Source organism: Chiloscyllium plagiosum, unplaced genomic scaffold (assembly GCF_037043375.1).
Source record: "Chiloscyllium plagiosum isolate Xiang-an unplaced genomic scaffold, Cpla_swu_hap1 HiC_scaffold_7, whole genome shotgun sequence".
NCBI classification, from domain to species: Eukaryota; Metazoa; Chordata; class Chondrichthyes; order Orectolobiformes; family Hemiscylliidae; genus Chiloscyllium; species Chiloscyllium plagiosum.
The window spans coordinates 113,713,190-113,738,379 of NW_028270145.1; the positions used below are offsets into that span (position 1 = coordinate 113,713,190).

At 44.8% G+C, this 25,190-nt stretch overlaps 1 protein-coding gene across 18 annotated transcripts in view; it reads left to right on the plus strand.

Annotated features, from left to right (window-relative positions):
• The window catches only part of obsl1a (obscurin like cytoskeletal adaptor 1a), a 306,290-nt gene that overhangs the window by 256,471 nt on the left and 24,629 nt on the right, over positions 1–25,190 (plus strand). For 13 of the 18 annotated variants that reach the window (XM_087989381.1, XM_087989386.1, XM_087989372.1 and 10 more), the window contains 4 exons: positions 17,354–17,515; positions 18,139–18,291; positions 20,864–21,130; positions 22,314–22,583. In XM_087989381.1, the coding sequence (XP_087845507.1) occupies positions 17,354–17,515; positions 18,139–18,291; positions 20,864–21,130; positions 22,314–22,583 (852 nt within the window). Of the gene's footprint in view, positions 1–17,353; positions 17,516–18,138; positions 18,292–20,863; positions 21,131–22,313; positions 22,584–25,190 lie in introns of those variants that run through there. The other 5 variants (XM_087989388.1, XM_087989374.1, XM_087989384.1 and 2 more) reach the window with 2 other exon arrangements.

Here is a 25,190-nt window from a genome sequence, read left to right on the forward strand (position 1 = left end):
TTTTGGGAAGGCAAATCAGAACAGTACTTGTACATTTAATGGTAAGGTCCCAGGGAGTGTTGCTGAACAAAGAGACCTTGTCGTGCAGGTTCATAGCTCTTTGAAGGTAGAGTTGCAGGTAGATAGGATAGTGAAGATGGCATTTAGTATGCTTTTCTTTATTGGTCAGATATTGAGTACAGGAGTTGGAAGATCATGTTGCAGCTGTACGGGACATTAATTGGGTGACTGTTGGAATATTGCGTGCAATTCTGGTTTCCTTCCTATTGGTAGGATGTTATGAAGCTTGCAGGAGTTCAGAAAAGATTTACAAGGATGTTGCCAGGTTTGGAGGATTTGAGCTATAGGGAGAGGTTGAATAGGCTGGGGCTGTTTTCCCTGGAGGTTCGGAGACTGAGGGGTAACCTTCTAGAGGTTTATAAAATCATGAGTGGCATAGAAAGGATAAATAGAAAAAGTCTTTTCCCTGGGGTTGGGGAGTCCAGAACTCGAGGGCATAGGTTCAGGGTGAGAGGGGAAAGATATATAAGGGACCTAAGGGGCAATTTTTCACACAGAGAGTGGTATGTGTATGGATTGATTTGCCAGAGGAAGTGGTGGAGGCTAGTACAATTGCATCATTTAAAAGGCATTTAGGTGTGTCTGTGTGTAGGAAGGGTTTGGAAGGATATGGGCTGGGTGTTGGCAAGCAGGACTAGATTGGGTTGGGATATCTGGTTGGCATGAACGAGTTTGACCGAAGGATCTGTTGTCATGCTATACATCTCTCTGACTCTCTTTGAGAAGGGGTGTTAGAACAAAGAACTATATAGCACAGTAACAGGCCCTTCAGCCTATCAAGCCTGCAACACATGGTACCTTTCTGAGCTAAAACCCTTTAGCCTCTACTACATCCCTATCCCTCTATTCCCTGCCTATTTATGTATCTGTCAAGATATCACTTAAACATCACTGTGGTACCTGATTCTCCTCTGGCAATGCATTCCCAAGTACTTTCCACCCTCTGTGTAAAGAACCTGCCTTCACATCTCCTGTAAGCTTTCTCCCTTTTACCTTAAAACTCCATACTCTAATAATTGACATTTCTACCATAGAGAAAAGATTCAACTATGCATTGAATCTCAAGTTTTGTAAACTTCTACCAGGTTGCCCCTCAGCCTGCAACATTCATGTTAGAACAAGCCAAATTTGACCAAATGTTCCTCATAGCTAATACCCTCCAAACAAGGCATCATCCTAGTAAACCTTCTCTGTACCCTCACAATGTTCTGGTCGTGTGGTGACCAGAATTATGCGCAATATTCCAAATATGGCCTAATTAAAGTTCTATACAGCCGCAACATGATTGGCCAAATTTTATACTCTGTGCCCTGACCAATGAAGGCAAGCATGCCATACGCCTTCTTGACCAACTCTCAGGGAACTGGATCTGTATGCCTAGATCCGTCTATGTTAATGGCTCTAAGAGTTCTGCCATTTGCTATATGCTTCCATCCTGCATTCGATCTTCCAAAATGCATCACCTTGTTTTTGTCCAGATTAAATTCCACCGCCATGTATCCAGCCAAATCTCCAGTCTATCTATATCCTGTTGTATCACCTGACAATCCCCTTTGTTATTTGCAGCTACCACAAACTTTGGGTCATCTGCAAACTTACTAATCAGACCACCAACAATCTCCACCAATTCATTCATGTATATGACAAACAGGGCTCCCTGCACTGGTCCCTGAGGAACACCACTGGTCACAGACCTCCAGTCAGAAAAATACCTTTCCATTATTACTCTGTCTTCTTTGACTAAGACCAAGATTCCATCTTATCAGATCACCAAGGATCGCATATGACTTCACCTTTTGTATCAGCCCATCATGAGGGACCTTGTCAAAGACGTTGCTAAAGTGCATCTATACAACATCTGCTCTCCTGCCCTCAAACATTGTCACTTCCTCAAAAACTTCAATCAAGTTTGTGACTCATGACCTCACCCAGACAAAGCTGATAAGTCCATACATTTCCAAATGTGAGTAAATCCTATCCCTAAGAAACTGCTCCAATAGTTTTCCTTACTGCTGATGCAAGGTAGTAGTGTGTAATTTCCCAGATTATTCCTGTTGCCCTTCTTAATCAAATGAAGGACATTGGCTATTCCCCAGTCCTCTGGCTCCTCTCCTGTGACTAAAGAAGATGTAAATATTTTGTACAAGGCCCCAGCAATTTCCTCACATGCCTCTCTCTGTATTCTAGATAGATCCCATCAGGTCTTGGGGATTTGTCTACCTTAATGCTTCTTCACAACACCAGGTTACAGTCCAACAGGTTTATTTGGAAGTACTAGCTTTCGCAGCACTATTTCTTCATCAGGTAGCTGTGGAGCAGAATCATAAGATATGGAATTTATAGCGAAAGATCTCAGTGTCATGCAACTGAAACGATATATTGAACAAACCTAGATTGCTGTTAAGTCTTTCACCTTATAGAAAGGGTTGCAGGTTTTGGATCATTAATATGTAAATCCCAGAAACCGTAATGACCTCCTCAAGACACAGACGTCAGATATAACCAGTAGGATGCCCATTGTTGTCCAGTACTTCCCGGGAGCAGAGAAACTACGCCATGTTCTTCCCAGCCTGCAACACATTATTGATGAGGATGAGCACCTCACCAAGGCCTTCCCTATACCACCACTTCTCACCTTCAAAGAACCGTCGAACCTTAAGCAGACCATTATTCGCAGCAAACTGCCCGGCCTTCAGGACCACATCGACCGCAATACCGTACAACCCTGTCATGGCAACCATTGTAAGACGTGTCAAAGGATACCACCATTACATGTGGGGACACCACCGACCATGTATGCAGCAGGTACTCATGTGACACAGCTATCATAGTCTATCTCATACATTGCAGGCAAGGATCCCCTGAGGCATAGTACATTGGCGAGACCAAGCAAATGGTACAGCAATGGATGACTGGACATGGCACAGCAGTCGCCATGTAGGGATGTTCCCTCCTAGTTGAGGAACACTTCACGGTCAGGGACAATCGGCCTCAGATTTTCAGGTATCCATCTCCAAGGCAGACTTCGGGATACGCAACAACACAGAATGGCCAAGCAGAGGCCGATAGCCAAGTTCACTACCCATGAGGATAACCTCAATCGGCAACTTGGGTTCATGTCATACTACAGGTGACCCTACTATACTATCTACACACACAGAAGCACACATATACACTTAATCTCACATACTCACACTCACACAGACCCTTTCTCATACATGCTCTCAGATACATACACCCCCCACACTTAGACCCACACACACCCTCTCACAGGCTTATACTCAGTTACACTCACACACACTTGTAAACACACACTCTCTCACATGCATGCACACGCAAGTCTATGGGGTGAATTTACATTTGGAGAATTGTAATTGCAGATACATTCCATTTTGTTCAAAAAACGCACAATCTGCAGACAGTCAATGCAAGCAGTCAATCCATGTAAAATTTTATAAATTCCTACTTTGGAAATAGAACCAGTCTGGCTCAAGATTGGGATAAAGACAGACCAATCACACTTTTAATGCATTGTCTGAGCTGAGATGTCACCTTTTTAGATAAAACCTTATGTCACCTCGAGAATGTGACTGGAAAGAAGTTCTGTGATTAAACATTAATGAACCGAAACCTGCAACCCATTCTAAAAAAATTGAATTGAATTGAATTGAATTTATTGTCATGTGTACCAAGGCACAGTGAAAAGCTTTGTCTTGCGAGCAATACAGACAGATCACAGAGTTAAGTAGCATAGATAGTAAATAATGGGTAAACAGCGGCATAAACAAAAACACAGCGACAGGCGAATGTTAAGAGTTTGTGAGTCCATTGAGTATTCTAACAACAGTAGTGTAGAAACTGTTGTGAAACTGGCTGGTGCGTGTGTTCAGGCTTCTGTACCTTCTCCCCAATGGTAGAGTTTGTAGAAAAGCATTGCCAGGGTGGGATGGATCTTTGAGAATGCTGGTAGCCCTTTGTTGGCAGCAGGCCTGGTAGGTGGATTCTATAGATGGGAAGTGGGCCTTTGTGATTGTCTGGGTTGAGCTCACCACTCTCTGTAACCGTCTCCGATCTTGAATGGTACAGTTGCTCTCAAAGGCGCACCTATAAAAGTTGGCAAGGCTATTCACCATCATGCCAAATTTCCTCAGCTGCCTGAGGAAGAGACATTGTTGGGCTTTCTAATCAGTATGTCCACATGAAGAGTTCAAGAAAGCTTGTTGTGGATGACCACTCCCACGAGCACAACCTCTGTGCTGTTAATATGTAACATCCCGCCCAAAGTCAATAATGAGTTCCTTGGTTATGCCAGCATTGAGAGCTAGGTTGTTCTCAGTGCACCATTTTTCCAGGTCTTCCACCTCCCGTCTGTAGTCTGTTTTGTCACCATCTGAGATTTGACCAGCAAACGTGTAAATGGCATTAGTCTGGTATTTGGCGATGCAGTCATGGATATGCAGTGAGTACAGAATGGGGCTGAGTACGCACTCCTGGGGGGGCTCCAGTGTTGAGCGTTAGTGAGGATGACATATTGTCCCCAATCTTCACTGATTGTGGCCTGTGGGTCAGGAAACTGAGGATCCAGTTGCAGAGTGTGGGGCTTATTCCAAGGAGATATTAGTGTTGAAGGCTGAACTGTAGTCAATGAATAGATACTTTCATAGTTACCATGTTCTTGGTGTCAAGATGTTCTAGGGAGGAGTGAAGGGCAAGTGATATGGCATCTGACATGGATCGAGTCATAGAGATGTACATGGAAACAGACCCTTCGGTCCAACCCATCCATGCCAACCAGACATCCCAACCCAATCTAGTCCCACCTGCCAGCATCCGGCCCATATCCCTCCAAACCCTTCCTATTCATATACCCATCCAAATGCCTTTTAAATGTTGCAATTGTACCAGTCTCCACTACTTCCTCTGGCAGCTCATTCCATACACGTACCACCCTCTTGTGTGAAAAAGTTGCCCCTTAGGTCTATTTTATATCTTTCCCCTCTCAGCCTAAACCTATGCCCTCTAGTTCTGGACTCCCCAACCCCAGGGAAAAGACTTTGTCTATTTATCCTATCTATGCCCCTCATAATTTTGTAAACCTCTATCAGGTCACCCCTCAGCCTCTGCCGCTCCAGGGAAAACAGCCCCAACCTGTTCAGCCTCTCCCTGTAGCTCAAATCCTCCAACCCTGGCAACATCCTTGTAAATCTTTTCTGAACCCTTTCAAGTTTCACAACATCTTTCTGATAGGAAGGGGACCAGAATTGCACGTAATATTCCAACAGCGGCCTAACCAATGTCCTGTACAGCTGTAACATGATGCCCCAACTCCTGTATCTCAATACTCTGACCAATAAAAGAAAGCATACCAAACGCCTTCTTCACTATCCTATCTACCTGCAACTCCACTTTCGAGGAGCTCTGAACTTGCACTCCAAGATCTCTTTGTTCAGCAACACTCCCTGGGACCTTACCATTAAGTGTATAAATCCTTCTAAAGTTTGCTTTCCCAAAATGCAGCACCTCGCATTTATCTGAATTAAACTTCATCTGCCACCTCTCAGCCCATTGGCCCATCTGATCAAGATCCTGTTGTAATCTGAGGTAACCTTCTTCGTTGTCCACTACACCTCCGGTTTTGGTGTCATCTGCAAACTTACTAACTATATCTCTTATGCTTGCAAATAAATCATTTGTATAAATAACAAAATAGAGGACCCAGCACTGATCCTTATGGCACTCCACTGGTCACAGGCCTCCAGTCTGAAAAACAACCCTCCTCCACCATCTCAGAACTGACAGCCAGACTACTGCGACCCCTAGGACTCATAACGGCACACAAACCAACAGCCACGCTCAGACAACAACTCACCAGAACAAAGGACCCGATACCCAACATGAGCAAAACTAATGTAGTGTACAAAATACCATGCAAGGACTGCACAAAACACTATATAGGACAAACAGGAAGACAGCTAACAATCCGCATACATGAACACCAACTAGCCATGAAACGACACGACCAGCTATCCTTAGTAGCCACACACGCAGACAACAAGCAACATGAATTCGACTGGGACAACAATACTATCATAGGGCAAGCCAGACAGAGAACAGCCAGGGAATTCCTAGAGGCATGGCATTCATCCACAAACTCCATCAACAAATACATCGACCTGGACCCAATATACCAACCACTACAGCGGACAGCTGAAACTGACAACCGGAAGCGGCAGGGACAGACCACTATAAACACCGGAGGAAACATCAAAGAAGCGCTTCGCAGGAGGCTCCCAAGCACTGATGATGTCGCCTAGCCAGGGGACGAAACGTTTGCAACAAAAACTTCCAGCTCGGCGAACCACAACAACGAGCACCCGAGCTACAAATCTTCGCACAAAAATTTACTACTCTACCCTCATCAATCCTCTTTGTTACTTCTTCAAAAAACTCAATCAAGTTTGTGAGACATGATTTCCCACGCACAAAGCCATGCTGACTATCCCTAATCAGTCCTTGCCTTTCCAAATACTTGTACATCCTGTCCCTCAGGATTCCCTCCAACAACTTGCCCACCACAGAGGTCAGGCTCACTGGTCTATAGATCCCTGGCTTGTCCTTACCACCCTTCTTAAACAGAGGCAACACGTTAGCCAACATCCAGTCTTCCGGCACCTCACCTGTGACTAGCGATGATACAAATATCTCAGCAAGAGGCCCAGCAATCACTTCCCTAGCTTCCCACAGAGTTCTAGGGTACACCTGATGAGGTCATAGAACATAGAACATTACAGCGCAGTACAGGTCCTTCGGCCCTCTCGATGTTGCGCCGACCTGTCATACCAATCTGAAGCCCATCTAACCTACACTATTCCATGTACATCCATATGCTTGTCAAATGACGACTTAAATATACTGAAAGTTGGCAAATCTACTACCGTTGCAGGCAAAGCATTCCGTACCCTTACTACTCTCTGAGTAAAGAAACTACCTCTGACATCTGTCCTATATCTATCACCTCTCAATTTAAAGCTATGCCCCCTCGTGCTCACCATCACCATATTTGGAAAAAGGCTCTCCCTGTCCACCCTATCTAACCCTCTGATTATCTTATGTCTCTATGAAGTCATCTCTCAACCTTCCTCTCTCCAACGAAAACAGCCTCAAGTCCCTCAGCCTTTCCTCGTAAGACCTTCCCTCCATACCAGGCAACATCCTAGTAAACCTCCTCTGCACCCTTTCCAAAGCTTCCACATCCTTCTTGTAATGCGGTGACCAGAACTGTACACAATACTCCAAGTGCGGTCGAACCAGAGTTTTGTACAGTTGTAGCATAACCTCATGGTTCTGGAACTTGATCCCACTATTAATAAAAGCTAAAACACTGTGTGCCTTCTTAACAGCCCTGTCAACCTGGGTGGCAACTTTCAAGGCTCTGTGTACATGGACACCAAGATCTTTCTGCTCAACTACACTACCAAGAATCTTACCATTAGCCCAGTACTTTGCATTCCAGTTACTACAACCAAAGTGAATCACCTCATACTTGTCCGCGTTAAATTCCATTTGCCATCTCTCAGCCCAGCTCTGCAGCTTATCTATGTCTCTCTGTAACCTACAACATCCTTCGTTACTATCCACAACTCCACCGACCTTAGTGTTGTCTGCAAATTCACTAACCCACACTTCTATCCCCTCATCCAGGTCGTTTATAAAAATGACAAACAGCAGTGGACCCAACACCGACCCTTGCGGAACACCACTAGTAACTGGACTCCAGGATGAACATTTCCCGTCAACCACCACCCTCTGTCTTCTTTCAGCAAGCCAATTACTGATCCAAACTGCTACATCTCCCACAATCCCATTCCTCCACATTTTGTACAATAGCCTACTGTGGGGAACCTTATCAATCGCCTTGCTGAAATCCATAAACACCACATCATCAACCGGTTTACTCTCATCTACCTGTTTGGTCACCTTCTCAAAGAACTAGGGTAGGAATAGGTCCAGTCAAGGATAGTAGTGGGAAGTTGCGTGTGGAGGCGGAAGAGATTGGGGAGACACTGAATGAATTCTTTTCTTCAGTATTTACTCAGGACCAGGGCATTGTCGTCGATGTGAATACTGAGTCACAAATAAGTAGAATGGATGGCTTTGAGGTATGTAGAGAAGAGGTGTTGGAAATCCTGGAAAAGGTGAAAATAGATAAGTCCCCTGGGCCTGATGGCATTTATCCTAGGATTCTCTGGGAAGCAAGGGAGGAGATTGCAGAGCCATTGGCCTTGATTTTTATGTCCTCTTTGTCTACAGGAGTAGTGCCAGAAGACTGGAGGATAGCAAATGTGGTTCCCTTGTTCAAAAAGGGGAGTAGGGATAACCCTAGTAACTATAGGCTGGTGAGTCTCACTTCTGTTGTGGGCAAAGTCTTAGAGAGAATTGTAAGGGATAGGATTTATGCACATCTGGATAGGAATAATGTGATCAAGGATAGTCAGCATGGTTTTGTGAAGGGCAGGTCGTGCCTCACAAACCTTATTGAATTCTTTGTAAAGGTGACGAAGGAGGTTGATGAGGGGAAAGCGGTAGATGTGGTATATATGGATTTTAGTAAGGCGTTTGATAAGGTTCCCCATGGTAGGCTACTGCAGAAAATACGGAGATATGGCATTGAGGGTGAGTTGGAGGTTTGGATTAGGAATTGGCTGGATGGAAGAAGACAGAGGGTAGTAGTTGATGGCAAAGTTTCTTCATGGAGTGCCGTCACTAGCGGTGTTCCGCAAGGATCTGTTTTGGGACCATTGCTGTTTGTCATTTTTATAAATGACCTGGAAGAGGGGTTAGAAGGTTGGGTGAGCAAGTTTGCGGATGATACGAAAGTCAGAGGAGTTGTTGACAGTGAGGAAGGATGTGGCAGGTTACAGCAGGATATAGAGAAGCTGCAGAGCTGGGCAGAAAGGTGGCAAATGGAATTCAATGTAGCTAAGTGTGAGGTGATTCACTTTGGGAAGAATAACAAAAAGATGGGGTACTGGGCTAATGGTCGGATACTTGGTAGTGTGGATGAGCAGAGGGATCTTGGTGTCCATGTACACAGATCTCTGAAAGTTGCCACCCAGGTAAATAGTGCGGTGAGGAAGGCATATGGCGTACTGGCTTTTATTGGTAGAGGAATTGAGTTCCGGAGTCCTGAGGTCATGATGCAGTTGTATAAGACTCTGGTGCGGCCGCATCTGGAATATTGTGTGCAGTTTTGGTCGCTATACTATAGGAAGGATGTGGAGGCACTGGAACGGGTTTACCAGGATGTTGCCTGGTATGGAAGGAAGATCGTATGAGGAAAGACTGAGACACTTGGGGCTGTTTTCATTAGAGAAAAGAAGGTTTAGGGGTGACTTGATTGAGGTGTACAAGATGATTAGGGGGTTAGATAGGGTTGACAGTGTGAACCTTTTCTCGCGTATGGAGTCGGGTATTACAAGGGGGCATAGCTTTAAATTAAGGGGGGGTAGATATAGGACTGAAGTTAGGGGTAGGTTCTTCACTCAGCGAGTCGTAAGTTCATGGAATGCCCTGCCAGTAGCAGTGGTGGACTCTCCCTCTTTATGGGCATTTAAGCGGGCATTGGATAGGTATATGGAGGATAGTGGGTTAGTATAGGTTAGGTGGGCTTGGATCGGCGCAACATCGAGGGCCAAAGGGCCTGTACTGCGCTGTATTCTTCTATGTTCTATGTTCTAACTCAATAAGGTTTGTGAGGCACGACATACCCTTCACAAAACCGTGCTGACTATCCCTAATCAAATTATTCTTTTCTAGATGATTATAAATCCTATCTCTTATAACCTTTTCCGACACTTTACCAACAACTGAAGTAAGGCTCACTGGTCTATAATTACCAGGGTTGTCTCTACTCCCCTTCTTGAACAGGGGAACCACATTTGCTATCCTCCAGTCTTCTGGCGCTATTCCTGTAGACAATGACGATTTAAAGATCAATGCCAAAGGCTCAGCACTCTAGTCCCTGGCTTCCCAGAGGATCCTAGGATAAATCCCATCCGGCCCAAGGGACTTAACTATTTTCACACTCTGCAGGATTTCTAATACCTCTTCCTTGTGAACCTCAATCCCCCAATTTAATACTTTCACCTGAGCGCTATACTTATCCTTATCCAGAAGTAACTTAAAACTTACAAAATTACAGTCACTGTTCTCGAAACATGAGACGTAAACACACACACACGCAGACCCTCTCTTACACACAACTTCTCTGTTATATGCACACACATGCACTCCCCAAACTCATATCCACACATGCACCGTCTCACAGGCTTGTACCCCATCACACACTCACACATACTTGACCAAGCTTGTACAAACACATATACACACACTTCCACGTGTACTCATACCCACACGCACACACTCATTCCCTGTCCCGCACGTGCACACGTATGAGTTTATGGGGTGAATTTGTTTCTGCAGAATTACATTTCATTTTGCTCAAAAACTGCATAAATCCATGTAAGATTCTGTAATTTCCAGTTTAGAAATAAAACCAGTCTCACTCAACATTGGGACACAGACAGACTTTAACCTCATACCTTCCAGGTATTGTCTGAGCTGAGATGGCACCTATTGTTAGAAAAGCTCAAGCTAATATGATATTGTAACATAAAAGGTGTTTTGGGGGACTCGGCAAGATGGCAGCAATTCAGTAGAACTGCCTTGGACGGCTCTGCCTAACAGCCAAAGCATATTGGTGTTTTTTACTATCCCTGGCCAACTTATATGGAGGAATTGCTCATTTTAAAACTTGAAGAACACATATTCATTGACAATTTGGAGTGGAAAGGATGCCAAAAGGAAAAGGAGCGAGCAAACAGCAGCAAGGAGGACACTCCTCTGCAGTACTGGGCATGCCAGAGGCCGCAGCAGCGGCCTTTCCCGAACCCCCGGGGAACCTGACGGGCTCACAGGAATTGGCGGCGGCAACGGCGAGACTTCCCCCAAAAGTTGAGGCTGTGATCGAGAAGTTCCGTGCCCAGGTCTAACCCCTCGTGCCTATGCCATAGAAGCATGATTGGGAGCTCTAGGGTCTGGGGAGTGGATGGAGGAGGTGGAGGGTCGAACCACGGCCTCGAAAGTGGCGATCGAGTCCTCGTCTGGACAGATCCAGGTACTGGAGCAGGAAGTGTGGGCCTTGCAAGATCAGGTCAACCTCGAAAATCGAGGTCAGAGCACAAATCTTCGGTTTGTCGGGCTCACGGAGGATGAAGAAGGTGGGTAGCCAGTCAGCTTCTTTGAAAACTGGCTGCCACAGTTCCTGGGCCTTCAAATTGAAACCAGGCGGTTGCATATTGAAAGGGCCTATCCGGTGGCGGTGCGTAGGTCTGGGCCAGTACAGTGCCCCTGTCCGGTCCTAGTGCACTTCCTCACATACAGGGACAAGCAAAGAGTGATAGAAGCCTCCAGATTACTGGGGAAAGATCCACAGGCACTGCTGCACAAGGAGTCAAAAATCATGTTTTTCCAGGATTACTTGGCAGCTATAATTCGAAAGAGGAGGTCCTTCGATGAAGTTAAAAAGAGGCTGAGGAACCTGGGCAGCCAGTATTCCATGATACCCCATGGTGCTCCGTTTCAGGTTACAAGGACTCAGTTTATACATTTGACTCAGTGGATAAAGCCAAGAACTTTGTAGACACTTTAAAATAGACTGATTGGTCTCTAGAATACGGTTAATAATCATCCTCTTTTCCTTCTTTCCCTGTGTTTTCCCTTCTTTCTTTCTCTTTTCCTAATAATTTTTTAAAAAAAACAAAAGTCATGGAATATGTAGTTCCTATTATCTGTTCATAACTGGATTTGATCAAGGAAATTTTGTGGGTGCCCTTTGTTGTTTTCCTTTTTTTTAGTTCTTTTTCTCTTTTAGTCACAAGTAGGGGTGACATGGAGCCGGGGAGGGGGGGAGTACTTATCCTGACATTGTCTTCTTTTGTTGACTTAAGGATCAGCTCCTTGTTTATTAACTTTTTTTTGCCTAAGGCTGGGGCACAGTCAAGGGCTGAAGGAACTGTGCAGAAGGGGATGGGTAGAGTGAGTGCCCTCCATGGACAGGGGGGACAGTCTCCCGTTCAAGGTTTTATAGTTGGTTTTCTTTGTAGTTTTTTGGTAGCAATATTTGTTCATTGCTATGATACAGTAGTTTTTGTATGCTCAACTCTGTCACTTCGTGAGTCTCCATTTACTTGTGCTCGGCGCATTGCAAGCAGGGTTCTCCTTCCCGGGGGTTCAAGGGTCTCTGAAAGGGGATATGGCTAAGTGTCTTGTTAAATGGTGCACCTGGAATAACAAAGGAAGTCAGTTGCCTGTTAAAAGGAAAAAAGTGCTTCATAGTCTTAAGAGGTTGATATCACCCTGTTGCAGGAAATCCATCTTGACAATTGTGAACACCTGAAGTTACAACGGGAGGTAATGGTCGGGTATTCTTTTCATCCTTTATTACTAAAAGTTGTGGAGTGGCAGTACTTATCCAGAAAAACCTTCCGTTCACATTATTAGAGCAGGTGAAAGATGAGCAAGGACGGTTTGTGACACTTAAGGCCCTGATATATGGGGAGGAATATGGCATTTTAAATGTCTACTGTCCTCCGGCGCATCCCCTCAAATTTTTGATTAGTGTCATTTCTAAGTTGAGTGCCTTTGGAACACAGCACATTATTATAGGGGGGAATTTCAATTGCCTTTTGGATCCGATAGTGGACAAGATACCTAGTGGGCCCCCAATTATTTCTTCACAGGCCAAGTAGGTGGCTGACTTATGTGTGGAGTTGGGGCTGGTGAATATTTGGAGATGTCTTCATCCTACTATTAGGGCCTTACAATTTTTTTCACAACCACATAAATGTCACTCGAGGATTGATTTTTTGGCTCCCTCGACACTTTTGGATTCGATTATAGGTTGCAAGAATGGGAACATAGCTATCTCTCATCATGCAGCAGTATATTTGGAGGTTAAGGCGAAGAGTGAGGGGCTAGGTTTATGGCACTAGCGTCTGGATCCATTTCTCCTTAAGGATTCCAAATTTGTCGAATTTTTTTGAGGGAGTTTTGGGAGGTCGAGATTAGATTTGATTCCCTACAGTGTGGAAACGGGCCCTTCGGCCCAACAAGTCCACACCGACTCTCCGAACAGTAACCTACCCAGACCCATTTCCCTCTGACTAATGCACCTAACCTATGGGCAATTTAGCATGGCCAGTTCACCTAACCTGCACATCTTTGGACTGTGGAAGGAAACCGGAGTACCCGGAGGAAACCCACGCACAGGGAGAATGTGTAAACTCCACACAGACAGTTGCCAGAGGCTGGAATCGAACCTCGGACCCTAGTGCTGTGAGGCAGCAGTGCTAACCACTGAGCCACCGTGCCGCCCTTGACTATCAGCTCAGGAACAGCTAGTAGTCCGTCAATGCTATGGGAGACCGTGAAGGCCTTTGCTAGGGGATTAGCTATTTCTTATTCAGCTAGCCAGAAACGACAGAAGGGGGAACAGCAGCGTCTACTTGAGATGCGGCTGAAAGTCGCTGAGGCGGCACATTTTGCAAGGCCTTCGCTGACCAAGCTACAGTGAATCAAGGCCCTTCAGGTTGCCTTAAATTCAATACTTACACAAACCACAAAGAAAGAACTTGCTTTTGCGAGACAAAGGCTGTTCGAGTATGGGGATAGGCGAGGGAATTATTTTGCATGTCTGACTAGGAAAAAACATGCTCCCAATCCATTACTGCAGTCAGAGACAGCGCCGGGGTCCTTATATACGATGCCAAAAGGATTAATGAGGCTTTTTTGGAGTTTTTAGATTAGATTAGATTAGATTCCCTACAGTATGGAAACAGGCCCCTTCAGCCCAAGTCCCCTCCGAAGAGTAACCCATCCAGCCTCATTCCCCTACATTTACCTGACTAATATACCGAATACTATGGGCAATTTAGCATGGCCAATTCACCTGACCTGCACATTTTTGGATTGTGGGAAAAAAAACAGAGCACCTGGAGGAAACCCACACAGACACAGGGAGAATGTGCAAACTCCACACAGGCAATCGCCCGAAGCTGAAATCGAACCCGGGTTTCTGGTGCTGTGAGGCAGCATTCTACCTGCTGAGCCACCGTGCCTCCCCTGAGTTGTATCAGTCTGAAGGTTGTGAGGGTAGGAGAGCCAAGATTGAAGCCTTTTGTAAGAGCCTGGACTTCCCGGGGGTTACCCTGGAACAGGCCTCTCTCCTTAATGCCCCCTTGATGGTTTAGGAAATACAGGATGCAGCTAAGCAACCTGTTGGAAAGCTCCTGGTCCTTATGGTCTCCAAGGTGAGTTTTACAAGGAGTTTATAGGGATTCTGTCAAGGCTGATGCTGGAAATGTACAAGCACTCCTATATGCATGAATGCCTACTACCATCTTTGAGAGAAGCTAATATTTCCCTCATTCTTAAGAAGGAGAAGGTTCCTAAGGATTGTGCCTCATACAGGCCCATTTAAATTCAGATTTTAAGATTCTGTCTAAGGATTTGGCGCTGAGATTGGAAAAGGATGTTGCCCTGTTTTGTCAAAGAGGACCAGACAGTTTTTATAAGGGACCATAGGTATTCTAATAATATTAAGGTTGCTGAATATGATCCAAGCATGTCAGCAACAATCGATCCAGGGGTTGGTGATTTCCTTAGATGCAGAGAAAGCATTTGACTGGATGGAATAGCCCTATCTCTTTTAAGTGTTAGAGTGGGTTGGGTGGGATCTTTGTTAGGCGGGTGGAGGTTTTATATCACGACCCTCTGGCTGTGGTCATCACCAACGGGTGAAGTCTGGGAACTTTAGGATTGGCAGGGGTAGTTGTCAAAGCTGCCCCCTCTCACTGTTGTTGTTTACGTTAGTGATAGAGCTGCAGGCAGAGGCCATTCGTCAGAACATCCACATAACCGCTCCGGAAGTGGGATCGTGGGTACACAAGATTACACTGTATGCGGATGATGACCTTCTGTTTTTTATTAGACCTGACCACCTTCGTACCCCATCTGATACAATGTATTAATTCATTTGGGGCTGTTTCAGGATTTTTCAGTCAAGGCATGGAGGGCGATGCGTCAGAGTAAGGGTTGCATATCCAAGACTTTACCACTCACTCCCATAGTTGGTATGCCGAGGTTCTGATGAGGGATGATGGACTGAAGGTTCAAACTTTGGGTAGCAAGATGAGTTTCTAGTTTGGGAAACTTGTTTGAGAGGGAGGTTATGATGTCTTTCAAGCAACTAACCGCAAATATGAGCTGCCCAGCAGAGGTCTGTTCTACTGGGTGGTAGGGCCTGTCAGGGTATTAACCAGCTATGAGAGGTTTGGGAGCAAGAGCTAGGAGTGGAGATCTCTTCTTAAATGTGGGAGAACATATGGAAGAGCGTGTAGAAGATCTCAATTTGTAATAGGACATGCATTATGCAGTTATAAGTTCCGCACAGGGTTCATTTGACACCAGCCTGTCAGGCCCAAATGTAAAATAATTGTAGTTACTCTTACCCATTGCTTCTGGACATGCCACAGGCTCCTGTTTATTGGAGCGCTGTGTCGGGAGAGTAAGGGAGGTTATTGAGGACCGAAGTTAAAGTAGACCCAATATCTCTCCTCTTAGGTCTAGCAAATTTATCATCTTTAGACGGGCATGGGAAGAAACTATTTAATAGTCTTACTTATTGTGCACAGAAGAATATTCTTATGAATTGGATGTCTGAGAACCCAGCGGGCTTGCTGGGATGGCGGAAATTAATTATGGAGCACATTCCCTTGGAGTTTTTCACAAATATGGTGCACCACACAACAGATCTTTTTTATAAGACATGGCAGCCCTTTTTGAGTTATTTGGACACAGATCTGTCTGCTATCTTAACTAGGGTGCTCGTTTAACCAAGATGGTTAGGTTTGCTGAGCCCTGGGACCTGGAGAGGGGATCTCCTGAGTTCATACGGGTATATATACAATGCTTGTTTTTTGTTTGGAAGCTTTGTGCCGAGCATTGTGATTTTGTACTGTGTGTTCTTTTGATGTTGTTTTTTATTAGTCAATTACTTATTTATTGGTGTTGTTTTGCACATTGTTTGGTTTTGTTTTGTACTATAGGTAGGTTAGTAGTTAGTAAGACTGTAGTATTGTAATTTGTGTTTTTTTATTATAGTGACATTATGTTCTATTTTTAATACCTATATTTTTGTAAAGTCAAAAAATTGTTTTTTGGTTAATAAATATATTTACAAAACAGAAAGGAATTTTGGGATTTACATATTAAAGAATTGGAAATAGCATATTCCATTCTAAAAGATGAAAGACTTAATCTAAATTTGTTTAATATATCAGTACAGCTACATGACACTGTAAACCTTTTACTCTAAATTCTGTATCTTATGATCTTATACTCCACAACCACCTGATGAAGGAGCAGCACTTCAAAAGCTAGTGCCTCCAAATAAACCTGTTGGACTATAACCTGGCATTGTGGATTTTTCTTTGTCCACCCCAGTCCAACACCGGTACCTCCAGATTTAAATTTGATAAGTATTCAGTATCTAAGGGCTTGGATTAAATTAATTGGCTGATTCAAGTGAGTTACCAAAACAAAAAAAAAGCCTAAGGTTTTCAAATCACACAGCCACTTATTACGTTTCCACTTTAGAACTATCTGTACATCGACAGCTGCTTGCAGATTTTTAAAAAAATCTCCAAGCTTTGAAAAACACTTTATGCCTTAAAGGAATCTCACACACTCTGTCCCCCTATTATTTAAATAAACAAACTCTACCTTCCACTTCATGAGTATTATACACAACTTCATAACAGTCTAAACCATATATTTGGCTAAATCCTCTCCCTATTTAAATTCAAAAACTATTATGATGAGCAGTGCTAGCTAACAATCAAAGCACCCTGCAGGCTCAGTCAAAACAATGATGTGTGCCTAAGTAGTGGCAGGACTGTTTGGTTGGGTTCCAGTTTTCAGAGGTGGCAACATAATAAGTTGCCCAAGAGACCATTGCAATGGTCAAATCTATTTGTAACAACAGCAGCAATGATGCAATAGACAGACAATGTCATAGTTCAAGTGGGTCACCTTGTGATGGGGTTGGGAGCTCAGCTTGGGATTAAGTGGAGTGACCTGATGTCACTGCCTCAGGGAAGAATACCTCAGGGAGTTAGATGGTCAGCTCTGACTTTAAATAACACTGAATGTTCTATCTGTTATGTCCCTACAGAACAGGAAATTCAGATTGTGAAGGAGCTAGAGGATCAGGAAGTTCGAGAGAACAACAATGCAGTCTTCGTCTGTGAAGTGTCCCATGCAGAAGTGAAGAGTGAATGGTTACAGAATGGAAATAGAATCAAATCAAACAGCAATGTCAAAATTAGACAGGAGGGTAAGGAGACGCAAGGGGTGTGTTCACAAAGATCATGTGAGAAAACTATTAATTTGATGTATTATTGTCACATGTACCTAAGTACAGTGAAAGGATTTGGAGTCCAGAGTGATATTTCTGTGTCAGGATGACATGGATAGTGAATTGTGGGAACTGTATTCAAATTTAACCACGTTCACTATTTCATGTAAAATAACAGAGTGATATTACTGTGTATCTAACCTCATGATGTACTTGTCCTGGGAGCATTTGATGTGGATATTGTCAAGGGAATGTTCGAATCCATACAGTGTGGAAGCAGGCTATTTGGTCCATTGAGTCCACACCAACCATCCAAACAGTATCCCAAGCAGAGCCTGGTCCCCTACCCTTTCACCCTCCGTTTAACATGGCCAATCCACTTAGTCTGCACATCGGGCAATCTAGCATGACCAGTCCACCCAACTTGTATATCTTTGGACTGTGGGAAGAAAACAGACAACCTGGAGAAAACCGACACAAACTCCACACAGACACCCAAGGCTGGAATTGAACTCAGGATCCTAACTGTGTGTGTGTGTGTCTGTGTGTGTGTGTAAGTGATCAGGTGGAAACTAATTTTTCTGATTGTCTCATATTTCAAGGGACCAAACATTTCATGCTGATCTACAAGGTGAGGGCAGAGGATGCTGGAGAAATTCGATTTAGAGCCAAGAATGCCGAGTCTGTCGCTCGTCTAGATGTCAATGGTATTTTGGTTGCTTCTTTCCAGTTCACCTTTCCATTTGCACTCAAGGGTGAGAGCCTTTCCTCTGTCTGCACTGGCCCAGGGACTTTGCATCAGGAGGGGAATACTCATCAGTTCAAGAGAATTGTCCAGTCCAGAGATAGAGCATACAATCAGATTGAGACTGCTATTGTGCTATTGAGAGAGCCCCATGCTGTTGGAGGCTTAGTACTGAGGGAGCACTGCACTATTAAAGGGTCATCACTGAGGGAGTAATGCACTATTGGAGGGTCAGAACTGAGGGAGTACTGCAGTGTCAGAGGGTCAGTGCAAAGAGAGTGCTGCATCTTCAGTGGTCAATATTAAGGAAGTGCTGCGCTGTCAGAGAGTCAGTACTAAGTGAGTGCTGCACTGTTAGAGAGTCAGTGTTGAGAGAGTGGTGCACTGTTTGAGGTGCCACATTCTAATAATACATTAAACTGAGCTCTGTCTGTTCTCTGGTAGATCGAAGGGAGTTGCACAATTAGAGATGAAGGAAGTTCTCCCTAGTTTCCTGGGCCAATGTACCTTCAACCAACATCAATTTTAAAAAAAATATTGTTTTGGTAATTTATCTGATTGTTGCTGTTGGAGCTTGCTGACTGCAAATTGGCTGCTTGTGGACAGCTCAGGGTAAGGCAGTATTTGTTGCTTATCCTGAATTGCATCACAGCTGTGCCTGCACTTTAAAAATAAATGACTCTTTAATTGTAAAAAATCTGGGTGAGATCAGATCAGATTGGGGTAGAATTGTGCAATGGTCATTTTCCCTTCCTTAAACCTGAACCGTAAGTGATAGAGAATGGGAGGATGTCTCTTGGTTGACCTGAAGCCAACAGGTGGAAGCAGAGCCAAGAAGAGTAGAGTCATAGAGATGTACAGCATGGAAACAGACCCTTCGGTCCAACCTGTCCACGTCGACCAGATATCCCTACCCAATCTAGTCCCACCTGCCAGCACCTGGCCCATACTCCTCCAAACCCTTCCTATTCATATACCCATCAAATGTCTCTTAAATGTTGCAATTGTACCAGCCACCACCACATCCTCTGGCAGCTCATTCACGTACCACCCTCTGTGTGAAAAGATTGCCCCTTAGGTCTCTTTTATAGCTTTCCCCTCTCACCCTAAACCTATGCCCTCTAGTTCTAGACTCCCTGATCCCAGGGAAAAGACTTTGTCTTTTTATCCTATCCATGCCCCTCATAATTTTGTAAACCTCTATAAGGTAACCCCTCAGCCTCCGAAGCTCCAAGGAAAACAGCCCCAGCCTGTTCAGCCTCTCCCTATAGCTCAAATCCTCCAACCCTGGCAACATCCTTGTAGATCTTTTCGGAACCCTTTCAAGTTTCACAACATCTTTCCAATAGGAAGGAGACCAGAATTGCACATAATATTCCAACAGTGGCCTAACCAATGTCCTGTACAGCCGCAACATGATGCCCCAACTCTTGTACTCAATACTCTGACCAATAAAGGAAAGCATACCAAACGCCTTCTTCACTATCCTATCTACCTGCAACTCCACTTTCAAGGAGCTATGAACCTCCACTCCAAGGTCTGTTTGTTCAGCAACACTCCCTAAGCACCTTACCATTAAGTGTATAAGTCCTGGTAAGATTTACTTTCCCAAAATGCAGCACCTCTCATTTATCTGAATTACTCCATCTGCCACTTCTCAGCCCATTGGCCCATCTGGTCAAGATCCTGTTGTAATCTGAGGTAACCCACTTCGCTGTCCACTACATATCCAATTTTGGTGTCATCAGCAAACGTACTAACTGTACCTCTTATGCTCACATCCAAATCATTTATGTAAATGACAAAATGTAGAGGGCCCAGCACCGATCCTTGTGGCACTCCACTGGTCACAGGCCTCCAGTCTGAAAAACAATCCTCCACCACCACTCTCTGTCTTCTACCTTTGAGCCAGTTCTGTATCCAAATAGCTAGTTCTCCCTTTATTCCATGAGATCTAACCTTGCTAATCAGTCTCCCATGGGGAACCTTGTCAAACGCCTTACTGAAGTCCATATAGATCACATCTACTGCTCTGCCATCATCAATCTTTTTTGTTACTTCCTCAAAAAACTCAAACAAGTTTGTGAGACATGATTTCCCATGCACAAAGCCATGTTGAAGATCCCGAATCAGTCCTTGCCTTTCCAAATACATGTACATCCTGTCCCTCAGGATTCCCTCCAACAACTTGCCCACCACCGTGGTCAGGCTCACTGGTCTATAGATCCCTGGCTTGTCCTTACCGCCCTTCTTAAACAGTGGCACCACGTTTGCCAACCTCCAGTCTTCCGCCACCTCACCTGTGACTATCGATGATACAGCAAGAGGCCCAGCAATGACTTCCCTAGCTTCCCACAGAGTTCTCGGGTACACCTAATCAGGTCCTGGGGATTTATCCACCTTTAACCGTTTCAAGATATCCAGCACTTCCTCCTCTGTAATCTGGACATTTTGCAAGATGTCACCATCTATTTCCCTACAGTCTATATCTTCCATATCCTCGGAGTTGATGATTGGGCATCTCCTAAATTTGGCACATACTTGTTTTTTTTTTGTCATTCACTGTGTCTCTGCTTCCTTAGAATTGCCAGTCAAGATTGTTAAACCTCTGCGGGATAAGACTGCACTGGAGAAACACAAGGTCATCTTGGAGTGTAAAGTTTCCAAGCCACATGCCCATGTATGTTGGTACCGGGGGGGAGAAGAACTGTATGCCAGCAGCAAGTACGAGATCTGCAGCGAGGACTGCTACCGGCAGCTGGTTATCCATGATGTCAGCTTCGAGGATGAAGCCACCTACACCTGTGACGCCTTTGATGACTGCTCATCTGCCAAGGTACTTGTGGAAGGTATGTGGGACAGACATGGTCCAGTTCTTCCAAGGCCTTAGTAGCTATAGGTCAATCCCCTGGTGTAGCCACTGAAGCAGCTCACAGGCAAATCAGAGCTAAGCCTTTCAGAAAGGATGCACTGACCCACAGAACTCTTAGTAATCGATGATTGGTTATGCATGGTCTTCCACAGTTTAAAGCAGTAAATTACAAGCAATTTATACAACTCTATATACTATAAATGATTAAGAGCTAATTGGAGGTCTTTCTAAAAAAGAGAAGATAATCTATCTTGGTGGGTCAAGTCTACCACACACGGGAAGAATCTTAATGTTGAAACCAAGTTGTTCAGAGGCAATTTTAGATTAGAGTGGTGCTAGAAAAGCACAGCAGGTCAGGCAGCATCCGAGGAGCAGGAAAATTGACATTTCGGGCAAAAGCCCTTCTTCATTTCCTGTGTCAGTGTGTAAATGATTGACAATAGTCTGATGTACCCCTTTATAGGTGTGTGAACATCATATCACAATCAGTTACCAATGGGAAACAGGTTTGAGAGGCTGAATAGCCTTCTCTTGTTTCCTTTTTTTTTTGAAGTACAGTGAGAACCGTATGTAAAGAGAGAAATATAAGGGAGGATAAAGAGAGCAGAAATGGATGGAAAAATAAAGGAAAAGGTGGCCTGAGGGAGTGAGTTCCATTGGAATGAGATTGAAAGCATAAGAACAGCATAAGCAGAAGTAAGCCTCTGGCCTGCTCTGCCATTTGATATGATTGTGGCTGCTCTCATCTCAGTCTCACCTCCACTCTGCTGCCACTCCCCATATCCTTTTTAACCCATTACTAATTAAAATTCTATCTCTCTCCACCTTAAATTTATCCAATGCCCCAGCATCCACTGTACTCTGGTGTAGCAAATTCCACAGATTTGTGATTCTTTAAGAGAAATAATTCCTTCTCCTCTCTATTTTAAATCTGCTACTCCTTAAATCCATGAACTCTCTTTCTAGATTGCCCCACCAGTGGCAATGTTCTTTCTATCCCCTTCCCATCTATATAACCCGTTAAATCTCCACTCATTCTTCTAAACTCCTGAGAGTTGTAGGCTTAAACTGCTCAATCTCTCTTCATCTCTGAAATTGATTTAGTGAACTTTCTCTGAACTGCCTCAAATGTATTTGCATCATTGTTCCTTTTGTTCCAGAGCAAGCCATTCTGATAATGAAGGATCTTGTGGACATGGAGGTGACAGCTCCTAATGCAATCCAGTTGGAATGCGAGGTGTCAGTGCCTATGATCAGAGCCCCTCAGTGGAGCCTGAATGGACAGCTCCTTCAGAATGGGGATGGGGTCCGCATTGAAAACAGAGGGACTATCCAGCGGCTGATCCTCAGCAACACCTCCCCTGACATGAGCGGAGTGGTGAAGTTCACTGCAGGGAAGGCACGTTGCAGTGCTAAGCTAACTGTCAAAGGTAAACCCTGACAGGGAGATCAGAACAACTATTATTTTGTCACAGCCAGCTTGTGTAAGGCATTAATGAGATTGGATAAATCCACTATGGGCTTATGAAAGGCAAAGCATGCTGAACAAATCTACTGCAGCTTTTGAGGGTGTAATAGATAAGGCAGATGTGATAAATTTTCAGTCGGTTTTTGATAAGGTCCCTCAGTAGAAGTCAATTAAAGCAGATGAGTAACATGTTGGCATGGACCGAAAACTGGATGACAGACAGGAAACAGTGTGGGAATAAATGGATTTTTTTCTGAATGGCAAGCTGTGAATTCACTATGTATGTATATACAGCATGAGGGAATCAGATGACACATTTCCAAGTTAGCTGATGACACAACTGGGTGGGGTTGTAAGGAAGATGCAAGGAGACTTGGATATGTTAGTGGGCGGGAAAATACATGTCAGGTGCAGCAGAGCATAGTTAAATGTGAAGTTATATACTTCGGTGTGAAAAACAGAAAGGAAGAATGTTATGTATGTAGTTGGGTGTGTGTTGCCCCTTTAAGAGAGTGAATCAGGTGACCCAGAGGCAGGAGCTAAGGATGGCAGACCAAAACCAACTGTGGAGCTGAGAGACCTACAATAAAGTATTCCCTGTTCAAGTTTACCCTTCACCTACCTCGTGTTATCTTTATGGTTCTGGTGAACCACAAACATAACTGGCAATAAGGATGGACTGGCTCACAAACTGTACAAGCATAATTTTTTTAGTCAGGAGGAAGAATGTTGCCCTTACTTCAAACATCATGAGATTATGAGGTAACAGTTAGGGAAGTGGTCGCGAGGGGATTTGGGCTGCAGTCAATTGTACAACGGGGAGCGGGCCAAGAGGGGACTGTGGTCACAGCTGATGGTTGAAGAGAGAGGAGCTCTCAATCGGGAGCTTATCAAAGTGCATAAAGTATCAGATACTCAACAGAATTTGATACCAACTGTAGACTGCTGCCGATGTGGCAAAAGTGGTCACAAGGAATCAATATATTGGCCTTGAGGAGCTCAGTGCTGCAGGTGTAAGCAAGTAGGCGAAATTGTCCAAAATTGCCAGATATAACTCAAGCAAGAGAAAGGGTGTCAAAAGGAGTCAATTCAGTGGGCAAGGCATAAGGTAGGAGTTGAGGAGAAAGTGAGGACTGCAGATGCTGGAGATCAGAGCTGAAAATGTGTTGCTGGAAAAGCGCAGCAGGTCAGGCAGCATCCAGGGAACAGGAGAATCGACGTTTCGGGCATAAGCCGTTCTTCAGGAATGAGGAAAGTTTGTCCAGCAGGCTAAGATAAAAGGTAGGGAGGAGGGACTTGGGGGAGGGGCGTCGGAAATGTGATAGGTGGAAAGAGGTCAAGGTGAGGGTGATAGGTCAGACTGGGGTGGGGGCGAAGAGGTCAGGAAGAAGATTGCAGGTTAGGAAGGCGGTGCTGAATTCGATGGATTTGACTGAGACAAGGTGGGGGGAGGGGAAATGAGGAAACTGGTGAAATCCGAGTTCATCCCTTGTGGTTGGAGGGTTCCTAGGCGGAAGATGAGGCGCTCTTCCTCCAACCGTCGTGTTGTTGTGGTCTGGCGATGGAGGAGTCCAAAGACCTGCATATCCTTGGTGGAGTAGGAGGGGGAGTTGAAGTGTTGAGCCACAGGGTGGTTGGGTTGGTTGGTCCGGGTGTCCCAGAGGTGTTCTCTGAAACGCTCCGCAAGTAGCCGGCCTGTCTCCCCAATATAGAGGAGGCCACATCGGGTGCAGAGGATGCAATAGATGATGTGTGTGGAGGTGCAGGTGAATCTGTGGCGGATATGGAAGTTTCCTTTGGGGCCTTGGAGGGAGGTGAGGGGGGAGGTGTGGGCGCAAGTCTTGCACCTCCTGCAGTTGCAGGGGAAGGTGCCGGGAGTGGAGGTTGGATTGGTGGGGGGTGTGGATCTGACGAGGGAGTCACGGAGGGAGTGGTCTTTAAGGTAGAAGTTGCCAGCCAGGCAGACAGCTGGGTCTGCAGGAGAAGCAGAAGGCCCAGAGTCAGCAGGGTTTTTTATTCATTCAAGGTATGAGGGCGTTACTGACCAGGCCGACCTTTATTGCCTATCCCAGAGGGCAGTTAGTAGTCAACCACATCAGTGTGGGTCTGGAGTCACATGTAGGCCTGACCAGGTAAGGATGGAAGTTTCCTTCCGTAAAGGACATTAGTGAACCAGATGGGTTTTTCCAACAATTGGCATAGTCGTCATGACAGTCTTAACTTCATATTTGGTTAAAAATTCTGTCTTGTAAGGGATGAAGCTGTTCATTTCTGGGTTTTTCCCAAATTAGAGGATAAGACAGTAAGGATGGAAAAAAGTCAAAGAATTGTGGAACAGAAATTCCGAGAGAAGCTCAGCAGGTCTGGCAGCATCTGTGGAGAGAAATCAGAGTTACCGTATTGGGTCCAGTGACTCTTCTTCAGAACTGATTGCAGCTGGATAAGGTTGGTGTATATATTCTAGAAAAGGTGGGGAGGAGTAAATGATAGGTTTAGGTGGAGCCTAGAGAGAGGAAAGAACAGTTGGGCAGACAAAGGAATGTGTAACAGTCAACCTGGGAGAATCAGT